The 18,286-nt window shown below is 44.3% G+C and overlaps 1 protein-coding gene and 1 long non-coding RNA gene across 2 annotated transcripts; both read right to left on the minus strand.

Moving 5' to 3' along the window:
- Positions 1-771: 771 nt before the first annotated feature.
- Positions 772-3,278, minus strand: LOC140582754 (uncharacterized). Its single transcript, XM_072707067.1, has 4 exons — positions 3,222-3,278; positions 1,384-1,540; positions 819-1,285; positions 772-777 (listed from the first exon to the last, which is right to left on the minus strand). Exons 1-4 carry the CDS (start codon positions 3,276-3,278, stop codon positions 772-774), a joined length of 687 nt encoding a protein of 228 aa, XP_072563168.1.
- A 13,654-nt stretch (positions 3,279-16,932) lies between these two features.
- On the minus strand, positions 16,933-17,885 carry LOC140582791 (uncharacterized). The gene is made up of 3 exons (XR_011985574.1): positions 17,769-17,885; positions 17,544-17,639; positions 16,933-17,185 (listed from the first exon to the last, which is right to left on the minus strand). It is a non-coding gene; the product is annotated as an uncharacterized lncRNA (long non-coding RNA).
- Positions 17,886-18,286: the final 401 nt, after the last annotated feature.

Below are 18,286 nucleotides of genomic sequence, written 5' to 3' on the forward strand. Positions count from 1 at the left end.
TCATTCTTCGAGTGCTGAGCTATTCTGGGCATCACTTTGCCGTCCTTACCATGGCTAACTGAACCGGGGATGTCTTCCGGAGCAATCCGGACACTGACTGCCCCATTTGGCAGGAGCCAGTCGATTCTCCAGAGGCACACTGGCGTTCAGGGCAGACATCTCGATCACGTCTTGTCTCTCGCTGGGAAGCTGCAAATCTGAGCTGCTTTGAATGTTCAAATCAATTTAACTCGAAGTGCAACTACAATTGTTATGATGCGGTTCAAACAGACCTCATTCTAGGCATCCGTACAGATTGTCAGGCCCTTCCGAAGTCTGTTACCCCTCACCTCAGATGTTGATGTTAACCGCTTGAGTAAGTGACCTGTGGGTCGCACTTAAACTACTGTAATACTTGGGGCAACGACAAGGTCTTAAACTTTATACATTGTCAAAAAAAACCCTAAAACAATTATACTAGAAAAGTGTCACTTTATTTCACATTTAAAGAGTTATTTCACATAAAAACTGCATACAAGAAAATAGTACAGTGCAATCAGGATGTACTTGGGCCAATTGATTAGAAATTAAGAGCTTTAAATTTGATGAATGAATAATCTGCCCAACCTTGCACGGTGGAATAATCTACCCACATCACTTTTGGGAAGAGTAGCAACAATCAAAATGATGATCTTGCCAAAAATTAACTACATGTTCTCAATGGTTCTCAGTCCCTCTCCCCTGAACGATTTCCTCTGCACCCCATAATCGAACAACAGTTCCTCCCCATCATTAATCCTGTTCAGGGCCAAAAGCAAAATAACGTCCTGTCCCCCGACGGCTGGGCTGTACAGTCTTGGCCGGAGGTTGGCCTTCTTATGGGAATGATTAATCAGCCGGCCAAAAGGCTGTATGCCCGGGTGACAGGCACACTCAGACTTATGGCTGTTCCGGAAGAAGAACATGTAGCCAGATTCTTCTTCCTTCGTCGATGAGTGAATCCGCTGGCCCTCAGTGGCTGTGACTACCGGCCCGTGGTAGTCACACACCACCTCACCAGCCTGGAACTGCCGGGTGGCGCAGACTCCCTTCCCCTTCCCCGCAATGTCCATCACCACAAGTCCCTTCCACTTCTGGTTGTGGATGAGCTCCTGGATGTGGCTAGAGTCCACGGCAGTGTCCACCGAACCCACTGGTCTCCAGTCCTTCAGAACGCTGGCCGCGCTGGGAACGTTACTTTTCCAGCCTTGGTTCCTGATCCAAGCGTCGACCCGGGACTCGGTGGGCTGCCGTCTGCCAAAGTGTGCTGTCAAGAACAAAGTAAATTGTTGTTAGTTAAGAAGCCTATGTAGATAGGACCGTTTCACAGTAAAAAATGTCATTAGTGCTACAAACAATACTCACACAAGACATGCCGTACGCGCATCCTCATCTGGGCCTTCAGCCAGCGATCATAGAGCTGCCGCTGAAACCGGCCCGACGTCTGCGAGCGTGCCGTCTTGTCTGGGATGTCGCCATCCAGGGTCACGGGGTGGGTCCGAAGGAGCTGATCGAACGCTGCCTGGACATCCATCTGTTGGTTGGATGCCAGGGCAGCATCCCGTGCGGCACCACGGGCAGAACAGCTGGGTCCTTCCTCTGCGGAGTCAGCGCTGAGATAAAAATTAAAAAATAAAAAAAAAAACCCACAAACGTTTAAGGTTAGTGTTCAGTGATGAGGGCTTTGGTTGTGTGTCTTGATGTTGGTAAGTGTGTTGACAAACAGAAAACATGCCTACCTTGAGTCACCTGCCAGCTTCTTCAGCAGCTTACTGGCCAGCACCACATTCCGCGACTGCTTCATCCGGTAGTGCTCGTCAGCCGTCGCAGTGGAATGAGTGAGGTAATCGGCCACCAAGGACTTCTCTTGGTCCGTCAAGTCCTTGGTGGCCGTCTCAAAGATGCGCCGGGCCGTCTGGTAGGTGACTGGATCCAGCTTGTATCTAAAATACAAAAATACATTTATTAATACGTCTCACACAACACGTATGTAGAACATATTATAGGGGGAATTAATCATGATGATCAGCTCACTTTTGGTGCAGCCGGTTGAGGTCATTCGAAGCGTTGAACACCGGCCTGCCTGTGGTGGAGACGAAGAACCGTTTGTCTCCTCCCAGGTCATCCAGTGTCGTCCGGCTCCTCTTGGAGCTCAGGAGCTGTGGCCGTACCTGGGTGAAGTAGATGTCGAACCACTGTTGGCAGAGGAAAACAGATTAAATCGCTGCTCTTAGAACATAAGAACATAAGAACTATACAAACGAGAGGAGGCCATTCGGCCCATCGAGCTCGCTTGGGGAGAACTTAACTAATAGCTCAGAGTTGTTAAAATCTTATCTAGCTCTGATTTAAAGGAACCCAAGGATTCAGCTTGCACTACGTTATCAGGAAGACTATTCCATACTCTGACTACACGCTGTGTAAAGAAGTGCTTCCTTAAATCCAGTTTGAAATGTTCTCCCGCTAATTTCCACCTATGGCCACGAGTTCTTGTATTTGAACTAATGCTGAAGTAACTATTCGGTTGAACAGCATCCAAACCTGTTAGAATCTTATAGACCTGGATCATGTCCCCCCTCAGTCTCCTTTGCTTGAGGCTGAACAGATTTAGCTCAAATAACCTTTCCTCGTATGACATTCCTCTAAGACCAGGAATCATTCTTGTGGCCAATGCGGGCCAATTCTGGGTGCGGGGTGCATTGCGCATTGTACCCAAGTGTGGCTGGAACACTATAGGATAGGACTTTATTGATCCCACAGTGGGGAAATTTGTGTGTTACCACAGCTCTAGACAGATAAAAAGAGTACAAGAGTAAAAAAAAAATAAAAATACAGAATAAGAATACAAGAAAAAAGTAAAATAAATAACAATATAAAATAAGATAAACACTGAATACAGCAGTAGTGCCTATGTACACCCATACACAGTATGTAATATATGGATAGTGGGTTGTGGGAAAAAGTGCAAGTAATATAAATAACAACTATTTCACTACTAAAACAGTTGCATTTACCTCTATAAGGTGCGTTATGTATGAGGTGGTAAGTAGTGGTGACCGTAGAGGTAAGTATCTGGGTGACTCATGACATCATGATGTGTTATAGAGTCTAACTGCTGTCGGGATGAATGATCTGCGAAAGCGCTCCTTCCTGCAGCGAGGGTGTATCAGTCTCTGACTGAAGGAGCTGCTCAGCACACTCACAGTCTCATGCAGAGGGTGATGTGGGTTGTTCATGATGGATGTCAGCTTAGCTAGCATCCTCCTCTCACCCACCACCTCTACAGTCTCCAGAGGGCATCCCAGCACAGAGCTAGACTTCCGCACCAATTTGTCAATCCTGCTTCTGTCCCTATGCTGGATTGCTGAATAAAGAAGAAAACTTTGCCCATTACATGCGAGGTCTGGAGTTTGATTCAAGTGTGACAGAGTGAGAGTGATTATAGAGGATTATAGAGTCATAGTTGTTTGGGTTAATTCTGAGTACCACAAAAGTTGACAAGTCCTATTTTGGCAAGAGCTAATCATAAGAGCTAATCCTAATAATTTTCATCCTTGCCGTTTAAATCACTCATGAATAGATGTGTTTGTGAGAAATTGGTTTGTTTTAAGCATTTTAAATTTAAATAAATACTGCAATACTCATTGAAGAAATACATCTTTTCCAATATTGTGCAGCCTAATAATGAAGTACTTACTACTACGAGATATCTAACAACATACAATACAACATTCAACAGGGGGTAGTAAAGTGATATGTGGCAGATCAAAGTGCCAATTCGATGTGGGCAGTGATTAGCATGTGGAGAATGCTGCAGCAGTATTACAAAATCAGCAACTCTTTTAAAAATAATAGTGATATAAAAATATTATTTATTAATAAGTGTCAGGGTCAGCCCCTGCTGTTGTCACTCTGTGTCCCTTCCCCGTTTGGCCAGCAGGCATTGCTGGTCATCCCGTCCTTCATGTTTGTCTTTGAGTTTCCCCTGTTACCTGTCTAGTCATGTGGCTCAATGTGTTGCACATGTGGTTGTCTGTGTACCCTTCTGTCCTGTGTTTGAATCCCACCTCCTCCGTTGTATTTTGCTCCCTAGTGTTTCATTTGAGTTTCTTTAGTTCTTGTAACTGATTTTGTAGTTGGTTTTGGTTTTGTTCCTTGTGCCCCTGATTGTGTCTTTACATGTTTAATTCCAGTGTTAGTTTCTGTTTCCTTGGTCAGTTCTTACTTTACCTGTTTTCAGTTCCTTTTGAGTTTATTAGTTTCACCTGTGCCCTGTTTCCTTGGTCTTTGTTAATTAGCCTCACCTGTCCCGTGTTAGTCTCGTTACCCCTTAGTATTTTAGTTCCTGCTTTTGTTCAGTTCTCCAGTGGTTCATTGTAGTTTCTGTCTATGAGTGTGTTATTGCTTGTCTTGGTTAGTTTGCTTAGATCTGTGTCCTGGGTTTCCCCCCCCCCCCCCCCCCCTCCTAGTTTTTGTTTTGTAATATTAAGTCTTTAATTATCCCCTTTAGTTTTGACCCCTCGTGGTCCTTTTGGTTTCATTGTGTTTATAGTGTTTTCTGTTTTATTTGAATAAATCCCCATCTGTCTCTGAGCCGCAAGTGGGTCGTCCGCCCCTTTTTGTGCCTGCACTATGCCTCGTTCCCGCACCCGAGCTGCCCGGTACCGTGACAAACTTTCTTACGCGTAACTTTCTTACGCGTAACATATGCAGAAACACGAGCCGCCCGGTACCATGACAGAACGAACCACCCTCAAGGACGATCCCCAGGCTCCGGGACACCTGCCCCCCCCTGAAGGTCTGGATGACGTCCAGGCTCGTGTGGAGCAGCTCCGTTCCCTTCAGGCCGTCTGGAAATGGCTATTCCTGACCCCTACAGTCCTCCGGTCACCATGGTTGTGCCAGGCCCTGATGGAGGCTGGCAACCAACTTCTCCAGCTCTCTCCTGCATCTCCAGAGGAGGAGGTGTGTAGGCTGGAGATGTTTTTGTCCACCAGGTGTCAAAAAAAACTAAGTCTCCTCTGCCACTCTGCCCGAGCCCTACCCAGGGGAAGCGTCCGCCACCACCGCCGCTCTGCCCGAGCCCTACCCAGGGGAAGCCGCAGCCACCACCGCCGCTCTGCCCGAGCCCTACCCAGGGGAAGCCTCCGCCGCTCTGCCCGAGCCCTGCCCAGGGGGAGCCGCAGCCGCCTCCGCCGCTCTGCCCGAGCCCTGCCCAGGGGAAGCCGCAGCCGCCGCCTCCGCAGCTCTGCCCGAGTCCTGCCCAGGGGAAGCCGATGCCTCCGCCGCTCTGCCCGAGCCCTGCCCAGGGGAAGCCGATGCCGCCGCCTCCGCCGCTCTGCCCGAGCCCTGCCCAGGGGAAGCCGCAGCCGCTTCCGCCGCTCTGCCCGAGCCCTGCCCAGGGGAAGCCGCAGCCGCCACTGCTCTGCCCGCACCGCCCGCGCTCGGCCCACAGGGGGCCATGCCTTTTGACTTTGCCCCTGGTTCTCTGCCCAAGGCCGTCCTGGCCCCAATCCCCAAATGTCAAACTACTACCTCCACCCAAGCAAACCTTGCATGGCGCTGGTGGAGGTCCAGCAGAGGGCCAGGCCGGTTCTGTCTCCCGAAAGGGGAGACGGGGACACACCAGGCGGACCAACCGCCCAGACGCAGTCCCTTTCTCATCACCCTCCAGTTCCTGTCCTGTTCCTACCTCATCGCTCCCCAGTTCCCATCCTACAGACCCCTCCTCGTCATTCCCCAGTCCTGTAGTCCCTTCCTCGTCACCCTCAATTCCCAGTTCCAGTCCTGCAGTCACCTCATCGCCCTCCAGTCCTGCACTCCCTTCGTTGTCCCCTTCCAGTTCCCATCCTGCAGTCTCTTCCTCATCGCTTCCTGGTTCCTGTCCTGCAGTCCCTTCCTCGTCGTTCCTCAGTCCTGCAGTCCCGTCGTCGTCCTCCAGTCAGTCACAGAGCCCACAACCTACCCATCCTTTCCCTTTTCTGTTTCCTGGCCAGCTGCCCCAACAAGTCCCATTTCTGCCCTTCCCTTTCAGTTCGTCTGCCCCATTTCAGTCCCAGTGTCATGTCCCTGGTCCTTTCCCTCGCCCTGCTCCTTTTGTACCTTTCCCTTCCGGTTCCCCTACACCATTTTGTTTTCTGCCTCGTGCCCCTGGTCCTGTTCCTCAGTGTCTGCGTCCATTTGTTCCTGGTCCCCCAGTTCTGCCCCCTACTGTGCTCCCTCGTCTAGTCTTCTTGTCCCAGCTCCTGGTGTCTGCCCTATCTGTTTTTGTTCCCCTCTTGTCTGAGCTCTTGATTCTGTCTGTCCAGTTCCTTGGTTTTCGTTAGTGGGTTCCCTGTCTTGTTCTATGTCCTTGTCCTGTCCTCCCGTTCTCTGTGGCCCTGGCAGTGCCCTTGTGCGCGTCCGGTGTCTGCGCGTTAGGTGGGGGGTACTGTCAGGGTCAGCCCCTGCTGTTGTCACTCTGTGTCCCTTCCCCGTTTGGCCAGCAGGCATTGCTGGTCATCCCGTCCTTCATGTTTGTCTTTGAGTTTCCCCTGTTACCTGTCTAGTCACGTAGCTCAATGTGTTGCACATGTGGTTGTCCGTGTACACTTCTGTCCTGTGTTTGAATCCCACCTCCTCTGTTGTATTTTGCTCCCTAGTGTTTCATTTGAGTTTCTGTAGTTCTTGTATCTGATTTTGTAGTTGGTTTTGGTTTTGTTCCTTGTGCCCCTGATTGTGTCTTTACATGTTTAATTCCAGTGTTAGTTTCTGTTTTCTTGGTCAGTTCTTACTTTACCTGTTTTCAGTTCCTTTTAAGTTTATTTTTACGCGTAACTTTTTTACGCGTAACTTTTTTACGCGTAACTTTTTTACGCGTAACTTTTTTACGCGTAACTTTTTTACGCGTAACTTTTTTACGCGTAACTTGACTGACCGGCTCCAGGTTAGCAAAAAGGCACGAGCGCACACACACACAATAATATTTCTAATAAAGTATTTTAATAGTGGGTCACTGAGTCATGCTCGCAATAATTAATCCTCTGGAGCCTAGGGGTAAGAAACACACTTTCACTGACTGGGGCATGATCACACATTTCTTCAAATATCATAAACTTAATTCATGACAAATTATTTTTTATATATTTGCTTTGCCATTACACTCGTCTTTATTTTAATGTATTTTGTAAATATGTCAGATTTTTGGTAAGTTTGTAATTTGACATCAAAGTAAAGACATTGCAAAATGCAGTTTGGAACACTTGCAGAAACATTATAAAAGTACATAGTAAGCAATGCTGGCAGTTTTGATCCCAGATATCTGATCACCAAAGTCTTGGCTACATGAAGATGACTAAATGGTGTAGTTGCAACATTCATTTGGATAAATAAGAAAAACCTAACTCATGTAACTATTTCTGGCTCCTTTCATTGAATATGTAGCAACTTTAATGTGTATGAATGAACCATTGTCACCTGGCCACGTCCCTACCCCCCTTTTATGGAGCTGATGGGGACGTATCTGGATCGCGTTTCACCGTTGCGCTGTTAATCAAATTACCATGCGAATGCGATTTGAATATGCTGACACAATTACATGCTGGGAGGGGGGGTCATGTACTAACTGACAAACTGGAGCAAATGTAAAAAGACAGAGCCGATAACTATTGTTCGAGCTTCTTACTGTACATGCTGAATGTATGTCAGATAGTCGCTCCCTGATTGTAATCAGTCAGAGAATAAACTGGTGACTTGCAACTACTCCTCGTCTCAGCTGTGAATCTCTTCTCATCCACGGACCCGGTGGAGACTGCTTACCACAACAGATTTCAACGAGATATAAACTGAAATAGACGCGAAAAGTACGCTGCATCACCGACGATGCACTCGACCCCAGAGCGTAAAACAGCAGTTCTCACAATAATCATTAACCACTATACATGACATAACACACAGCACATTTATAATCACGCCAAAAAAAGGGAGCACAGTATGGGGCAGAACTAGGGGACCAGGAACAAATGGACGCGGACACTGAGGATCAGGACCAGGGGCACGAGGCAGAAAACAAAATGGTGTAGGGGAACCGGAAAGGAAAGGTACAAAAGGAGCAGGGCGAGGGAAAATGACCAGGGACATGACACTGGGACTGAAATGGGGCAGATGAACTGAAAGGGAAGGGCAGAAATGGGACTTGTTGGGGCAGCTGGCCAGGAAACAGAAAAGGGAAAGGATGGGTAGGTTGTGGGCTCTGTGACTGACTGGAGGGCAAGGAGGAAGGGACTGCAGGATGAGGACGGGAACTGGGGAACGACGAGGAAGGGACTGCAGGACAGGAACCAGGAAGCGATGAGGAAGAGACTGCAGGATGGGAACTGGAAGGGGACAACGAAGGGAGTGCAGGACTGGAGGGCGATGAGGTGACTGCAGGACTGGAACTGGGAATTGAGGGTGACGAGGAAGGGACTACAGGACTGGGGAATGACGAGGAGGGGTCTGTAGGATGGGAAGTGGGGAGCGATGAGGAAGGAACAGGACAGGAACTGGAGGGTGATGAGAAAGAGGCGGCGGAGGCTTCCCCTGGGCAGGGCTCGGGCAGAGCGGCGGAGGCTTCCCCTGGGCAGGGCTCGGGCAGAGCGGCGGAGGCTTCCCCTGGGCAGGGCTCGGGCAGAGCGGCGGAGGCTTCCCCTGGGCAGGGCTCGGGCAGAGTGGCGGAGGCGGCTGCGGCTTTCCCTGGGCAGGGCTCGGGCAGAGCGGCGGAGGCGGCTGCGGCTTCCCCTGGGTAGGGCTCGGGCAGAGCGGCGGTGGTGGCGGAGGCTTCCCCTGGGCAGGGCTCGGGCAGAGCGGCAGAGGAGACTTGTTTTTGTCCACCAGGTGTCAAAAAAACTGTCTCCAGCCTACACACCTCCTCCTCTGGAGATGCAGGAGAGAGCTGGAGAAGTTGGTTGCCAGCCTCCATCAGGGCCTGGCACAACCATGGTGACCGGAGGACTGTAGGGGTCAGGAATAGCCATTTCCAGATGGCCTGAAGGGAACGGAGCTGCTCCACACGAGCCTGGACGTCATCCAGACCTTCAGGGGGGGCAGGTGTCCCGGAGCCTGGGGATCGTCCTTGAGGGTGGTTCGTTCTGTCATGGTACCGGGCGGCTCGTGTTTCTGCATATGTTACGCGTAAGAAAGTTACGCGTAAGAAAGTTTGTCACGGTACCGGGCAGCTTGGGTGCGGGAACGAGGCATAGTGCAGGCACAAAAAGGGGCGGACGACCCACTTGCGGCTCAGAGACAGATGGGGATTTATTCAAATAAAACAGAAAACACTATAAACACAATGAAACCAAAAGGACCACGAGGGGTCAAAACTAAAGGGGGTAATTAAAGTGTCTACTTTTAAATAAAGCAATTTAAATGAAAAATAAATATTTTCAGTTTATGTAATCCATGTGAAACCAAGGAGAGGCACAGAATTTCTGTCGCACTTCATTATCTGCTAATGACCCGAGGCAGGGCACGCCCACAGCCATTCACACGGAAAACAGTCCGGGCAGCATGCGTACAAGGCCACGCCCCCCGGTTTAAAAACACATACAGTCTAATGGTGCGTTCGTTTTTCTCTCGGATCTCGGAAATTCTGAGTTCAGTGACATTATGGTGCGTTCGACTATTTCTCTCCAAGTCGGAACTCGGATGAAAACGTCACGAAACGTCAAGAAAAACGTCGCTTCCCGTCGGAAAGGCCTTTTTCATGACGTTGAAGTCGGACAAGATTTGCCCCAAGAGCCTGTCACTTACCAGCCAATCAAAAAAAAAGAAAGGGCCTACACAATAGCCAATCAGAAAATAGTACTATTGTATCTGGGTAAAATACAACACAACAACCAATGAAAAGGCATCCTGTGGAATGTCACTCTTGCCTGTGTTCAAAACTTGACAGCCCTGGGGTAAGTTATTAAGTCTTATATAACTCTTATTCTGATAATAATAAACTAATATTAGTAAATATTTTCCTCACTTCAGCTAGCTTTTGTCAGCTTATGTGAAACATTGGCTTTCAATGCCATTTACATAGGTTAGTGTAGCATGTAGATAACTCTGCTAACATGCTGCCTTATGTAGCAAACATGTTGTTTCCTGGTGGCTAAGATAATGCCTTATGGAGTTTACAGATGTTTGTAAATGTCCTAATGTATTTCACCTCGTTTTGGATAGCTTTAGATTATGGTTGCTAATATATATTTGGCTCCGTTTTGGTTAGCCTATAATACTGCTATCGGTAATGTTATTTAGCACAAACATTTCGGGTGTAAATGTTTGAGATGCTAACATTTTTTTATTTATTTGTTTTTAGGAATGTGTCTGCATCACCCTTGCCTTCACCAGCACCTCACATCGGGACATGCATGCTAAATAAACCACAAACCAAGAAATATGTTTCTGTCCTCAAAGTATTTTCTTGTAGCACTTTCCTCTGTCCCATACCTGACTGAAAGGGGTAATTATACAGCTCATTATGCAGGTCTTTGTCTTCTCTGGTGTGAAATACAGCATTATTCATGAGCATTCCCACCTCCTCGCATATGGCCTTTCCAAACAAAAAGTGTCTTAGAAAATTTAAATGGATGTATTGTTTTCTGTAAATGAGTGAGTCACATCATTTTGAACTAAAACCTCTACACTACAAGATCCAGGTCACAAAAGTCTTGTACACAAATGTCATGAATGTGTTTTGTGGTCTAATTTCAGTGACTTATTTTTTTGTTGTTTTCAAGAATCACGCATAACTGTTATTTTCTCCAATATAACGACTTGTACATACATGCTGCTCATATATTATTGTAGCCCAATTTCTGCTGAATACAATGTTATCAGACTTTAGACATTTATATGTTTATAAGTAACTGAAAAATACACAAATGTCAGGACATGTCAGAATCTCTTCAGGGCTCCAAAACACCTTCAGACTCCTAAGGGTTAAAGTCACCCAAGAGTCACAACATGGTTTTGAAATGGCAAAGACAGACAGAAATTAAATGTATATGAGCAAGCAACATAAGGGATCTGTTGTTTGGGTAAATTATATTATAGTATACTATATATATGTGGTGTGGTGGCGAATTCGGGCAGAAATTTCAGGGTAAATACGGCGAAATCGAAATTGGATCATACTGCCAATATTGTGTAGTGGATATAAAGATCCGTAGTTTTTATTTTAAAGTTTTCCTGCTAGTCTCTGGGCTCGGTGGATCATGCGGTCATGCCTTAGCCTATCCAATGAGTAGCGTTGCTGGGCGAGTCTCTGGTAGTGAGGGGAGCGGTAAAAAAAAGGTCAGTTGGGCGAAGTGGAAGCAGAGTCGCGTGAAGTTTTTTTTTACAAGGAATCGCGGCTAGTATAGTTGGAGCGCGGCTTCGTTTTGGCAGGACGAAAGTCTGTTGTTTTGTTTCTTTGTGTTGGAGTTGGGGATTATTGGGGCTGCGCAATCCCTAGCCTGGTGTGCATACGCCGGACGCGATCTCGGTCTGCAGCGGAAGACAGGGACGCGGAGGGTCTGTTTGAGTGGTGTCGACGACAGCGGGTATGACGAGTGGCATCTTCGGGAGTCTAAGTCGTGTCCTGGCATCCGGTGGAACTGAAGGAGCTGGGGAATATCGTGGAGGAGGGCACCCGGATTAGCGGTGCTGAAGTGGAGGCAGCGTGCGCCGGTTTTGAGATCCAGGGCCCCGGAGCTGTGTTACACGGGCGTATACTCGGGCGATTTCGACCTCGGATGCAGCGCGAGTGAGTGACCCTGCCATACAGAGGCCTCCCCCTACAACTCATCTCGACCCATTCTGTCGTTGACTGGTAAACCTGCTCCTTTTCTTCACTCTCCTCAATCGGGTGAAGGTCTCGGCAAAGTTGCAGATCTGGACAATTGTATGCATAAGTGTGTGTTGGATGTAATTAAGCGCAGTCGAAGTGTTTGTTTAATGTCATTTACGCGCTGTATTTCGAATAGGTGAATGACGATTGGTATTGTGCTATGCTTTGCTGTGTAACCCTGAGATGTTTTCTTTCTTTTTTTCCGTTTTGAGTTAAGTCCTGTCTTTTTCTGTTATTGATGACAACGGGACAAATTGGTGAATTGCTAAAAAAGGGGATGTTTGAATTATTCAATTTCCTCTGCGTCATCGGGGCCTAATTCAGCTCTGTGGCCTGAAGTATTTTCCAGTAAGGGTTCAATCCCAAAAAGGCAGCTGGCAGGAGGAAGTGACGTCACAGGCACCCGTCAAGGCAGGTAGCGGCAGCTGCTACTAAGGAGCTTGGCAGCTGCCACTTCTGTCCTTCGCTAGTGGCGCTTAACAGTGGCAGGTCCCGTTCGAATACAGTGCCTGCCGAGGTACAGAGACAGCCACCGCCGCTCGTGGAAGTAAACCCGAGATGCTGTGCACGGCTACGATAAACTGGGATACGGAAATAAATTGAGGACTTGTTTAATCTTTGTATGACTACGAATTATATTATTGTTGCTGACTGTACATCTCTTTAAGATAATATTTGAGAAAGCAATGATTGTACTTTCGCTAGTGGCGCTAAACAGTGACAGGAGCCGTTCGGGAACAGTGGCTGCCGGTAGTGGCAGGTCTAGTGGCAGCTGCCGTTCAGATACAGTAGAGAGGCACCTACCAACCGCTCATGGAAGTAGCCTAAACCAGAGATTCTGTACATCGGCTAAATGATCAAAAGCAATGATTGTACTGTCGCTAGTGGCGCTAAACAGTGACAGGAGCCGTTGGGGAACAGTGCCTGCCGGTAGAGGAGTGGCAGCTGCCACTGTTGTTCGTCGCTTGACAGTCAATAACTGGATGTGCAGCCGATGTCAGCTACGTTTTTTTTGAGACAGGTAGCCACTGTCACCTGCCACTTAGGAGTGGCGTGAGTCTTTCACTCACCTTGTTCAAAGTTGTACAAACCATAGCTGTATTCAGATAAACCTTAAGTTCAAATATAAAAAAAAGCTGAAATCACTAATTTGCAGTATAGTAAGGGACTTATAATTGATAATGAAATTGATATGGTAAATGAGTTTAATGATTATTTTTCAAGGGTGTTCACAATAGAGAACACAAGTAACTTACCACTAATTAATACGAATACAGCATCGTCTATGACCAATATATGTATAACTGAGGTTGATGTGATACTAAGCCTAGCTAAACTCAAAATAAATAAATCGCAGGGGCCTGATGGCATCTTACCTATAGTCTTAAAAGAGATGAGGGATATTATTAGCCAACCTTTAACTTTAATATTCCAGAAATCGTTATCTGCGGGTGTGGTACCATCAGATTGGAAGCATGCTAATAGAACACCCATATTCAAAAAAGGGGATAGAAGTAATCCAGCAAACTATAGGCCAATCAGTTTAACTAGCATTACTGGAAAAATAATGGAAGCTATAATTCAAGTGAAAATGGTAGATTACCTAGATGCAAATAACATCATAAAGGATAGCCAACATGGATTTAGGTGAGGTAGATCCTGCTTAACGAATCTACTTGAGTTCTTTGAGGAAGCTACAAGTGAAATTGATCACAAAAAGGCCTATGATGTGATTTACTTAGATTTCCAGAAGGCCTTTGATGTTGTCCCCCACAAACGTCTCTTGCTAAAGCTTAAAGCTGCAGGAATTTTAGGAACTGTGGCAGCTTGGATCAAAAACTGGCTAACTGACAGGAAGCAGCGAGTAGTTATTAGAGGCACTATGTCACAGTGGGCCTCCGTTCATAGTGGGGTACCGCAGGGTTCAATTTTAGGACCTCTATTGTTCCTAATTTACATTAATGATATTGACACAAATACATACAGTAAACTGGTTAAATTTGCAGACGACACCAAGGTGGGCGGGGTAGCAGATACTAATCTAGCAGCAGAGAGGCTTCAACGGGATCTGGATTTAATTAGCGAATGGGCTGATACTTGGCAGATGAAATTTAACACAGATAAATGCAAGGTAATCCATGCAGGGAGCAGAAATATAAAGTACAGATATTTTAAGGGTTCCACAGAAATAAAGGTAGCTGATTACGAGAAAGATCTCGGTATGTATGTTGATGCTTCCATGTCCCCCTCTCGCCAGTGTGGGGAAGCAATAAAAAAGCCGAACAGAATGTTGGGTTATATCTCTAGATGTGTGGAGTTTAAGTCAAGGGAGGTGATGTTACACTTATATAATTCCTTGGTAAGACCCCACCTAGAATACTGTGTGCAGGTTTGGTCACCATACCTCAAGAAGGACATTGATGCCTTAGAAAAGGTGCAACGAAGAGCTACGAGAATGATTCCTGGTCTTAGAAGAATGTCTTATGAGGAGAGGTTAGCGGAACTGAATCTGTTTAGCCTTGAGCAAAGGAGACTAAGGGGGGATATGATTCAGGTCTATAAGATTCTAACGGGTCTGGATGCTGTTCAGCCAAATGACTATTTCAATATTAGTCTAAATACTAGAACTCGTGGCCATAAGTGGAAATTAGCGGGAGAACATTTTAAAACAAATTTGAGGAAGCACTTCTTTACACAGCGTGTAGTTAGAGTATGGAATAGTCTTCCTGCTAGTGTAGTGGAAGCTAAAACCCTGGGTTCCTTTAAATCAGAGCTAGATAAGATTTTAACAACTCTGAGCTATTAGTTAAGTTCTCCCCAAACGAGCTTGATGGGCCGAATGGCCTCCTCTCGTTTGTAAATTTCTTATGTTCTTAAGTTCTTATAATTTTAATTAAAAACTGACACAATGATTAAAGAGACATAATTTGTTCTATTTACATTACATATACACAAATATACCAGTGATTCTTGAGATCAGGGACAAAACATGTCCACCAGATAAAACACAGTTTGTGGGTAAAAAAAATACTTAATATTACATATACACTTAACCAGAAGACTAAAAAGGATAATGAAAGCACAAATAAATATTATTTCATGTTGTTTTATAAATGTTTTTCATTCTAAATGATATGATATGTAAACAGTGTCTGTAAAAACCCTTGTCCGGAAGCAGGTGTCATTACATTACAATAGCTTAAAAACGATTAAAAATAAATTTAAATTAAATGTTTTATTTACTATGTGTAAGTATTTCAGTAATTAATTTAATGAGCATCAAAAGTTAAAGCTGAAAAACTGATTTAATGTAGTTTTAAGACGATTTAACTTGTGTCCTGGGTTTTTGTCAACACCGTCAGACCTTTTTTTAAAATAAAAAAAAATCAGGAATTATTGAGGGCAGCTAAAAGTCTGTGGACCCCTTTATCACTTCCTTTTTCTTTGAAATGCCATGAGACCACTCTAGCTCTGGTAAGTTTTTAACATTCTTTTAATTTTATACTTACTTGTTAATACTTTGCATGTCACAACCATAGTGTGTCAACACCATAAACAATGTAATGTATGATTTGTATGGAATTTTCTGTTATAAATGCTTAATTTAAGTAAAGTTTAAAGGTTACAAGCAATGAATGATAAACAAGATGGCTCATGTGAGAAGCACATGTGTTATGAGAGGAAACATGGTATTTTGTCAACTCCGTCAGATGTCAACACCATCAGGATTTGTGTCTGACGGTGTTGACTCTTTCTAAGACGGTGTTGACAAATGCCATTATGTGCATTATTCCTCATTTTAGTGTAGTTTACTTCAATTATATTACTAACCAAACATTTGATATAACTGTTGCTCAGTTTTATGTGTTGAATTTCAACCAATTGCCATATAGCTTTATGTTTTAAATTGAATCTCATTTTCATACCCTCTATGCATTTCAGACTAAAATGGCTAGGGAGAAGCTATTAGTGGAGGAACGAAAGAGAAGGAATAGGGAGTATCAAAAAAGAAGGCGACAAAAAATTTATAGTCAGCCTGAGCTGAAAGAAGAGTTGCTGAGAAAGGAGAGGGAAAGATGGAGAAATAGGGTGAATGAGGGCAAAATAAAAAACATCAGTGATTTGGAAGAAAGAGAAAAGAGGTATAAGAGAAGGTTTTGGAAACAAGCACAGAAAGAGTCAAGAGAACGCAAGAACAAAGCACAGGAAGGCCAGCATCTAGACACCCCACCACAGAGTCCTTTGGACATCTGTTTTGAGGAGCCAAGGAGTAGTAGACAGCTAGTTGCTGGTGAACGGGAAAGACGCAAAACTAGAAAAAGACACTCCAGAGAGATTAAAGCACTGAAAGACAAACTTGACAAGTTAAAAAAAGAGAGGGACAAGCTGAGAAGGGACTTGAACGTGGAAAACGTATTCAAAATGAGAAGACACAGGACTCACCTCGAACCAAAACAGAGATGATGGTTCAAGGGAGCCAACTCAGAAATCCTTTAATCAAAAGGTCACTGCTCTTCCACCATGCAATGACTGCAGAGCTGAGAAGAAATGCTCCTCGCACCCACAGAAGAGGCAAACTTGCATCCCAGCATCCAAAACTGTCTTTGTCTGGCCAAATTCTCAAGAAGTATCGCCTTATCCACAGGGTTCATGAGTTTGGCCTGACTTGTCAACTCCGTCAGAATGATATATTGTTTTTTTTTTTTAAAGATGAGCTGTTTTGTTCCCTCAAGAATATGTGTTAATCAAATAGTTGCATTTTCAAAGTTATTGTGTAATTGTTATGCTTCTAAGTATCACTGTTCATTATGGAAATTAAATGATAAAATGATTAGTCCATACAACCTAAACTGCAATCATTAAACATTGATTAATCTAACCTTTAAAAGGTGATATGATTCATTTAAAAACATTTTTATGTGATTAAGACAATCAAAAAATGCTAAGAGTCTAAATATCTGTGATAACTTAATTAAAAATAATTTAATAGACATTTCTATGTGTCTGATGGTGTTGACAAAAATCCAGGGCTGATCCCGCAAACATCTAATTTATATAAAAAAAATTAAACTGGGAGATTGTTCCAAAACATGGTTACATAGCCAAACCCTCATTTAACATATATGTGTACACTGGTTTTTAAAATAATGAAGATTTTTTTTTAGAAAATCAAAACCTGTTTTGTCCCTGATCTCAAGAATCACTGATACAATAATGAACATTGAAAATGTAAAAATCTTCTCTGATCATTAAAATGACATATTTTGCAAATGTCGTTTCTGCTTGGTATCTGTTAAAACCCTCCAGCTTTCTCAGGATTAGGACTGTGACCTTGCAGAGAGATAAAGAATGAATGAGAACATGTTTTTATAGTTGACATTAAGGTATTAAATGACAAATAATTTTTTTTTTCCCAGGAAGAAATGTTAAAATTGTTTAAATATTGCATTTTAATAAATTATTTTTTAATTGAAACACAAAAGAAAAAGTGATTAACTTGCTAAAGTATCATCAATTGCATGCAATAATGTAAAAAGGTGATTAAGCAAACACCCGCAGTAACTGTGGAACATTTTCTCACTGATCTTCATCTTTTGGTGAAATGATCTTTAGTATAGAAACAATAAGAATAAATAAGTATGGCTAATGCTGTCTTTGCAAACACTTCTATATTTAGATTGAACCTTACTTCTGGAACCATGACCTCTAAGATAAATGAGGTGTCCCCCATGCTTGACTTGTCCAGTTTTAAAACAGCGAAAGTTCTTTCTATGATGGCCTCTATCTGTAACAGGAACAAGTATAATTATGGAGTTAAAAATGTTATTCAAAAGATATAATGGCACAAATACACATACACACTATATTATTATTTATATGCGTAATTTAGGTTTGCAAAACAAAATTTACATACTTGCTTTTCATCAAACACTGAGATGGATGTATCTCTAAGTTGTTTGAGTTTTGGGTCAAATGAAGGGTTCTGGTGGAGATACATTCGGTTGGACTTCAGTGTTACAAGATCATTTTGAAGCGTCTATACCAGATTAAAAGAAGAGTAGTAAATAGTAAGCTTTAATCAATTGTCAGTTTCAAGTATCATGGCCGTGAAAACAATTTTTTACCATAATTTCCTCATCTGTAATCATTCTGACCACTAGTCCTTCACGTAGAGCAGCATGTACACTGGAGATGGGAAAAAAAGAAGAATTAGTTTTATAACCAAATAACATTTTCCTTAGTAATCTAAATGTAATAATATTTGTACCTTTTATATGGATATGGCTCTGGAAAATGACAACCACAGCTGAATGGGGTGTCTGTGTCAAATGTGCTAGGGTCAGTCCCTGCACACTCACTGTGCAGCCAACCATCACAGTAGTCACACTGCACCCAGTTTATGGTTTTGACTTCTGGGTGCATTGACCTGTG

This window comes from Paramormyrops kingsleyae, chromosome 25 (genome assembly GCF_048594095.1).
Source record: "Paramormyrops kingsleyae isolate MSU_618 chromosome 25, PKINGS_0.4, whole genome shotgun sequence".
In the NCBI taxonomy this organism is placed as follows: Eukaryota; Metazoa; Chordata; class Actinopteri; order Osteoglossiformes; family Mormyridae; genus Paramormyrops; species Paramormyrops kingsleyae.

Coding starts and splice junctions, on each gene's coding strand:
- LOC140582754 (XM_072707067.1), bottom strand. CDS start 3,278: ATGCTAGCTAAGCTGACATCCATCATGAACAACCCACATCACCCTCTG. Junction 1,541..3,221: donor ATCACCCTCTGCATGAGACT/GTGAGTGTGCTG, acceptor ATGGATGTCCAG/GCAGCGTTCGATCAGCTCCT. Junction 1,286..1,383: donor GCGCGTACGGCATGTCTTGT/GTGAGTATTGTT, acceptor TGTTCTTGACAG/CACACTTTGGCAGACGGCAG.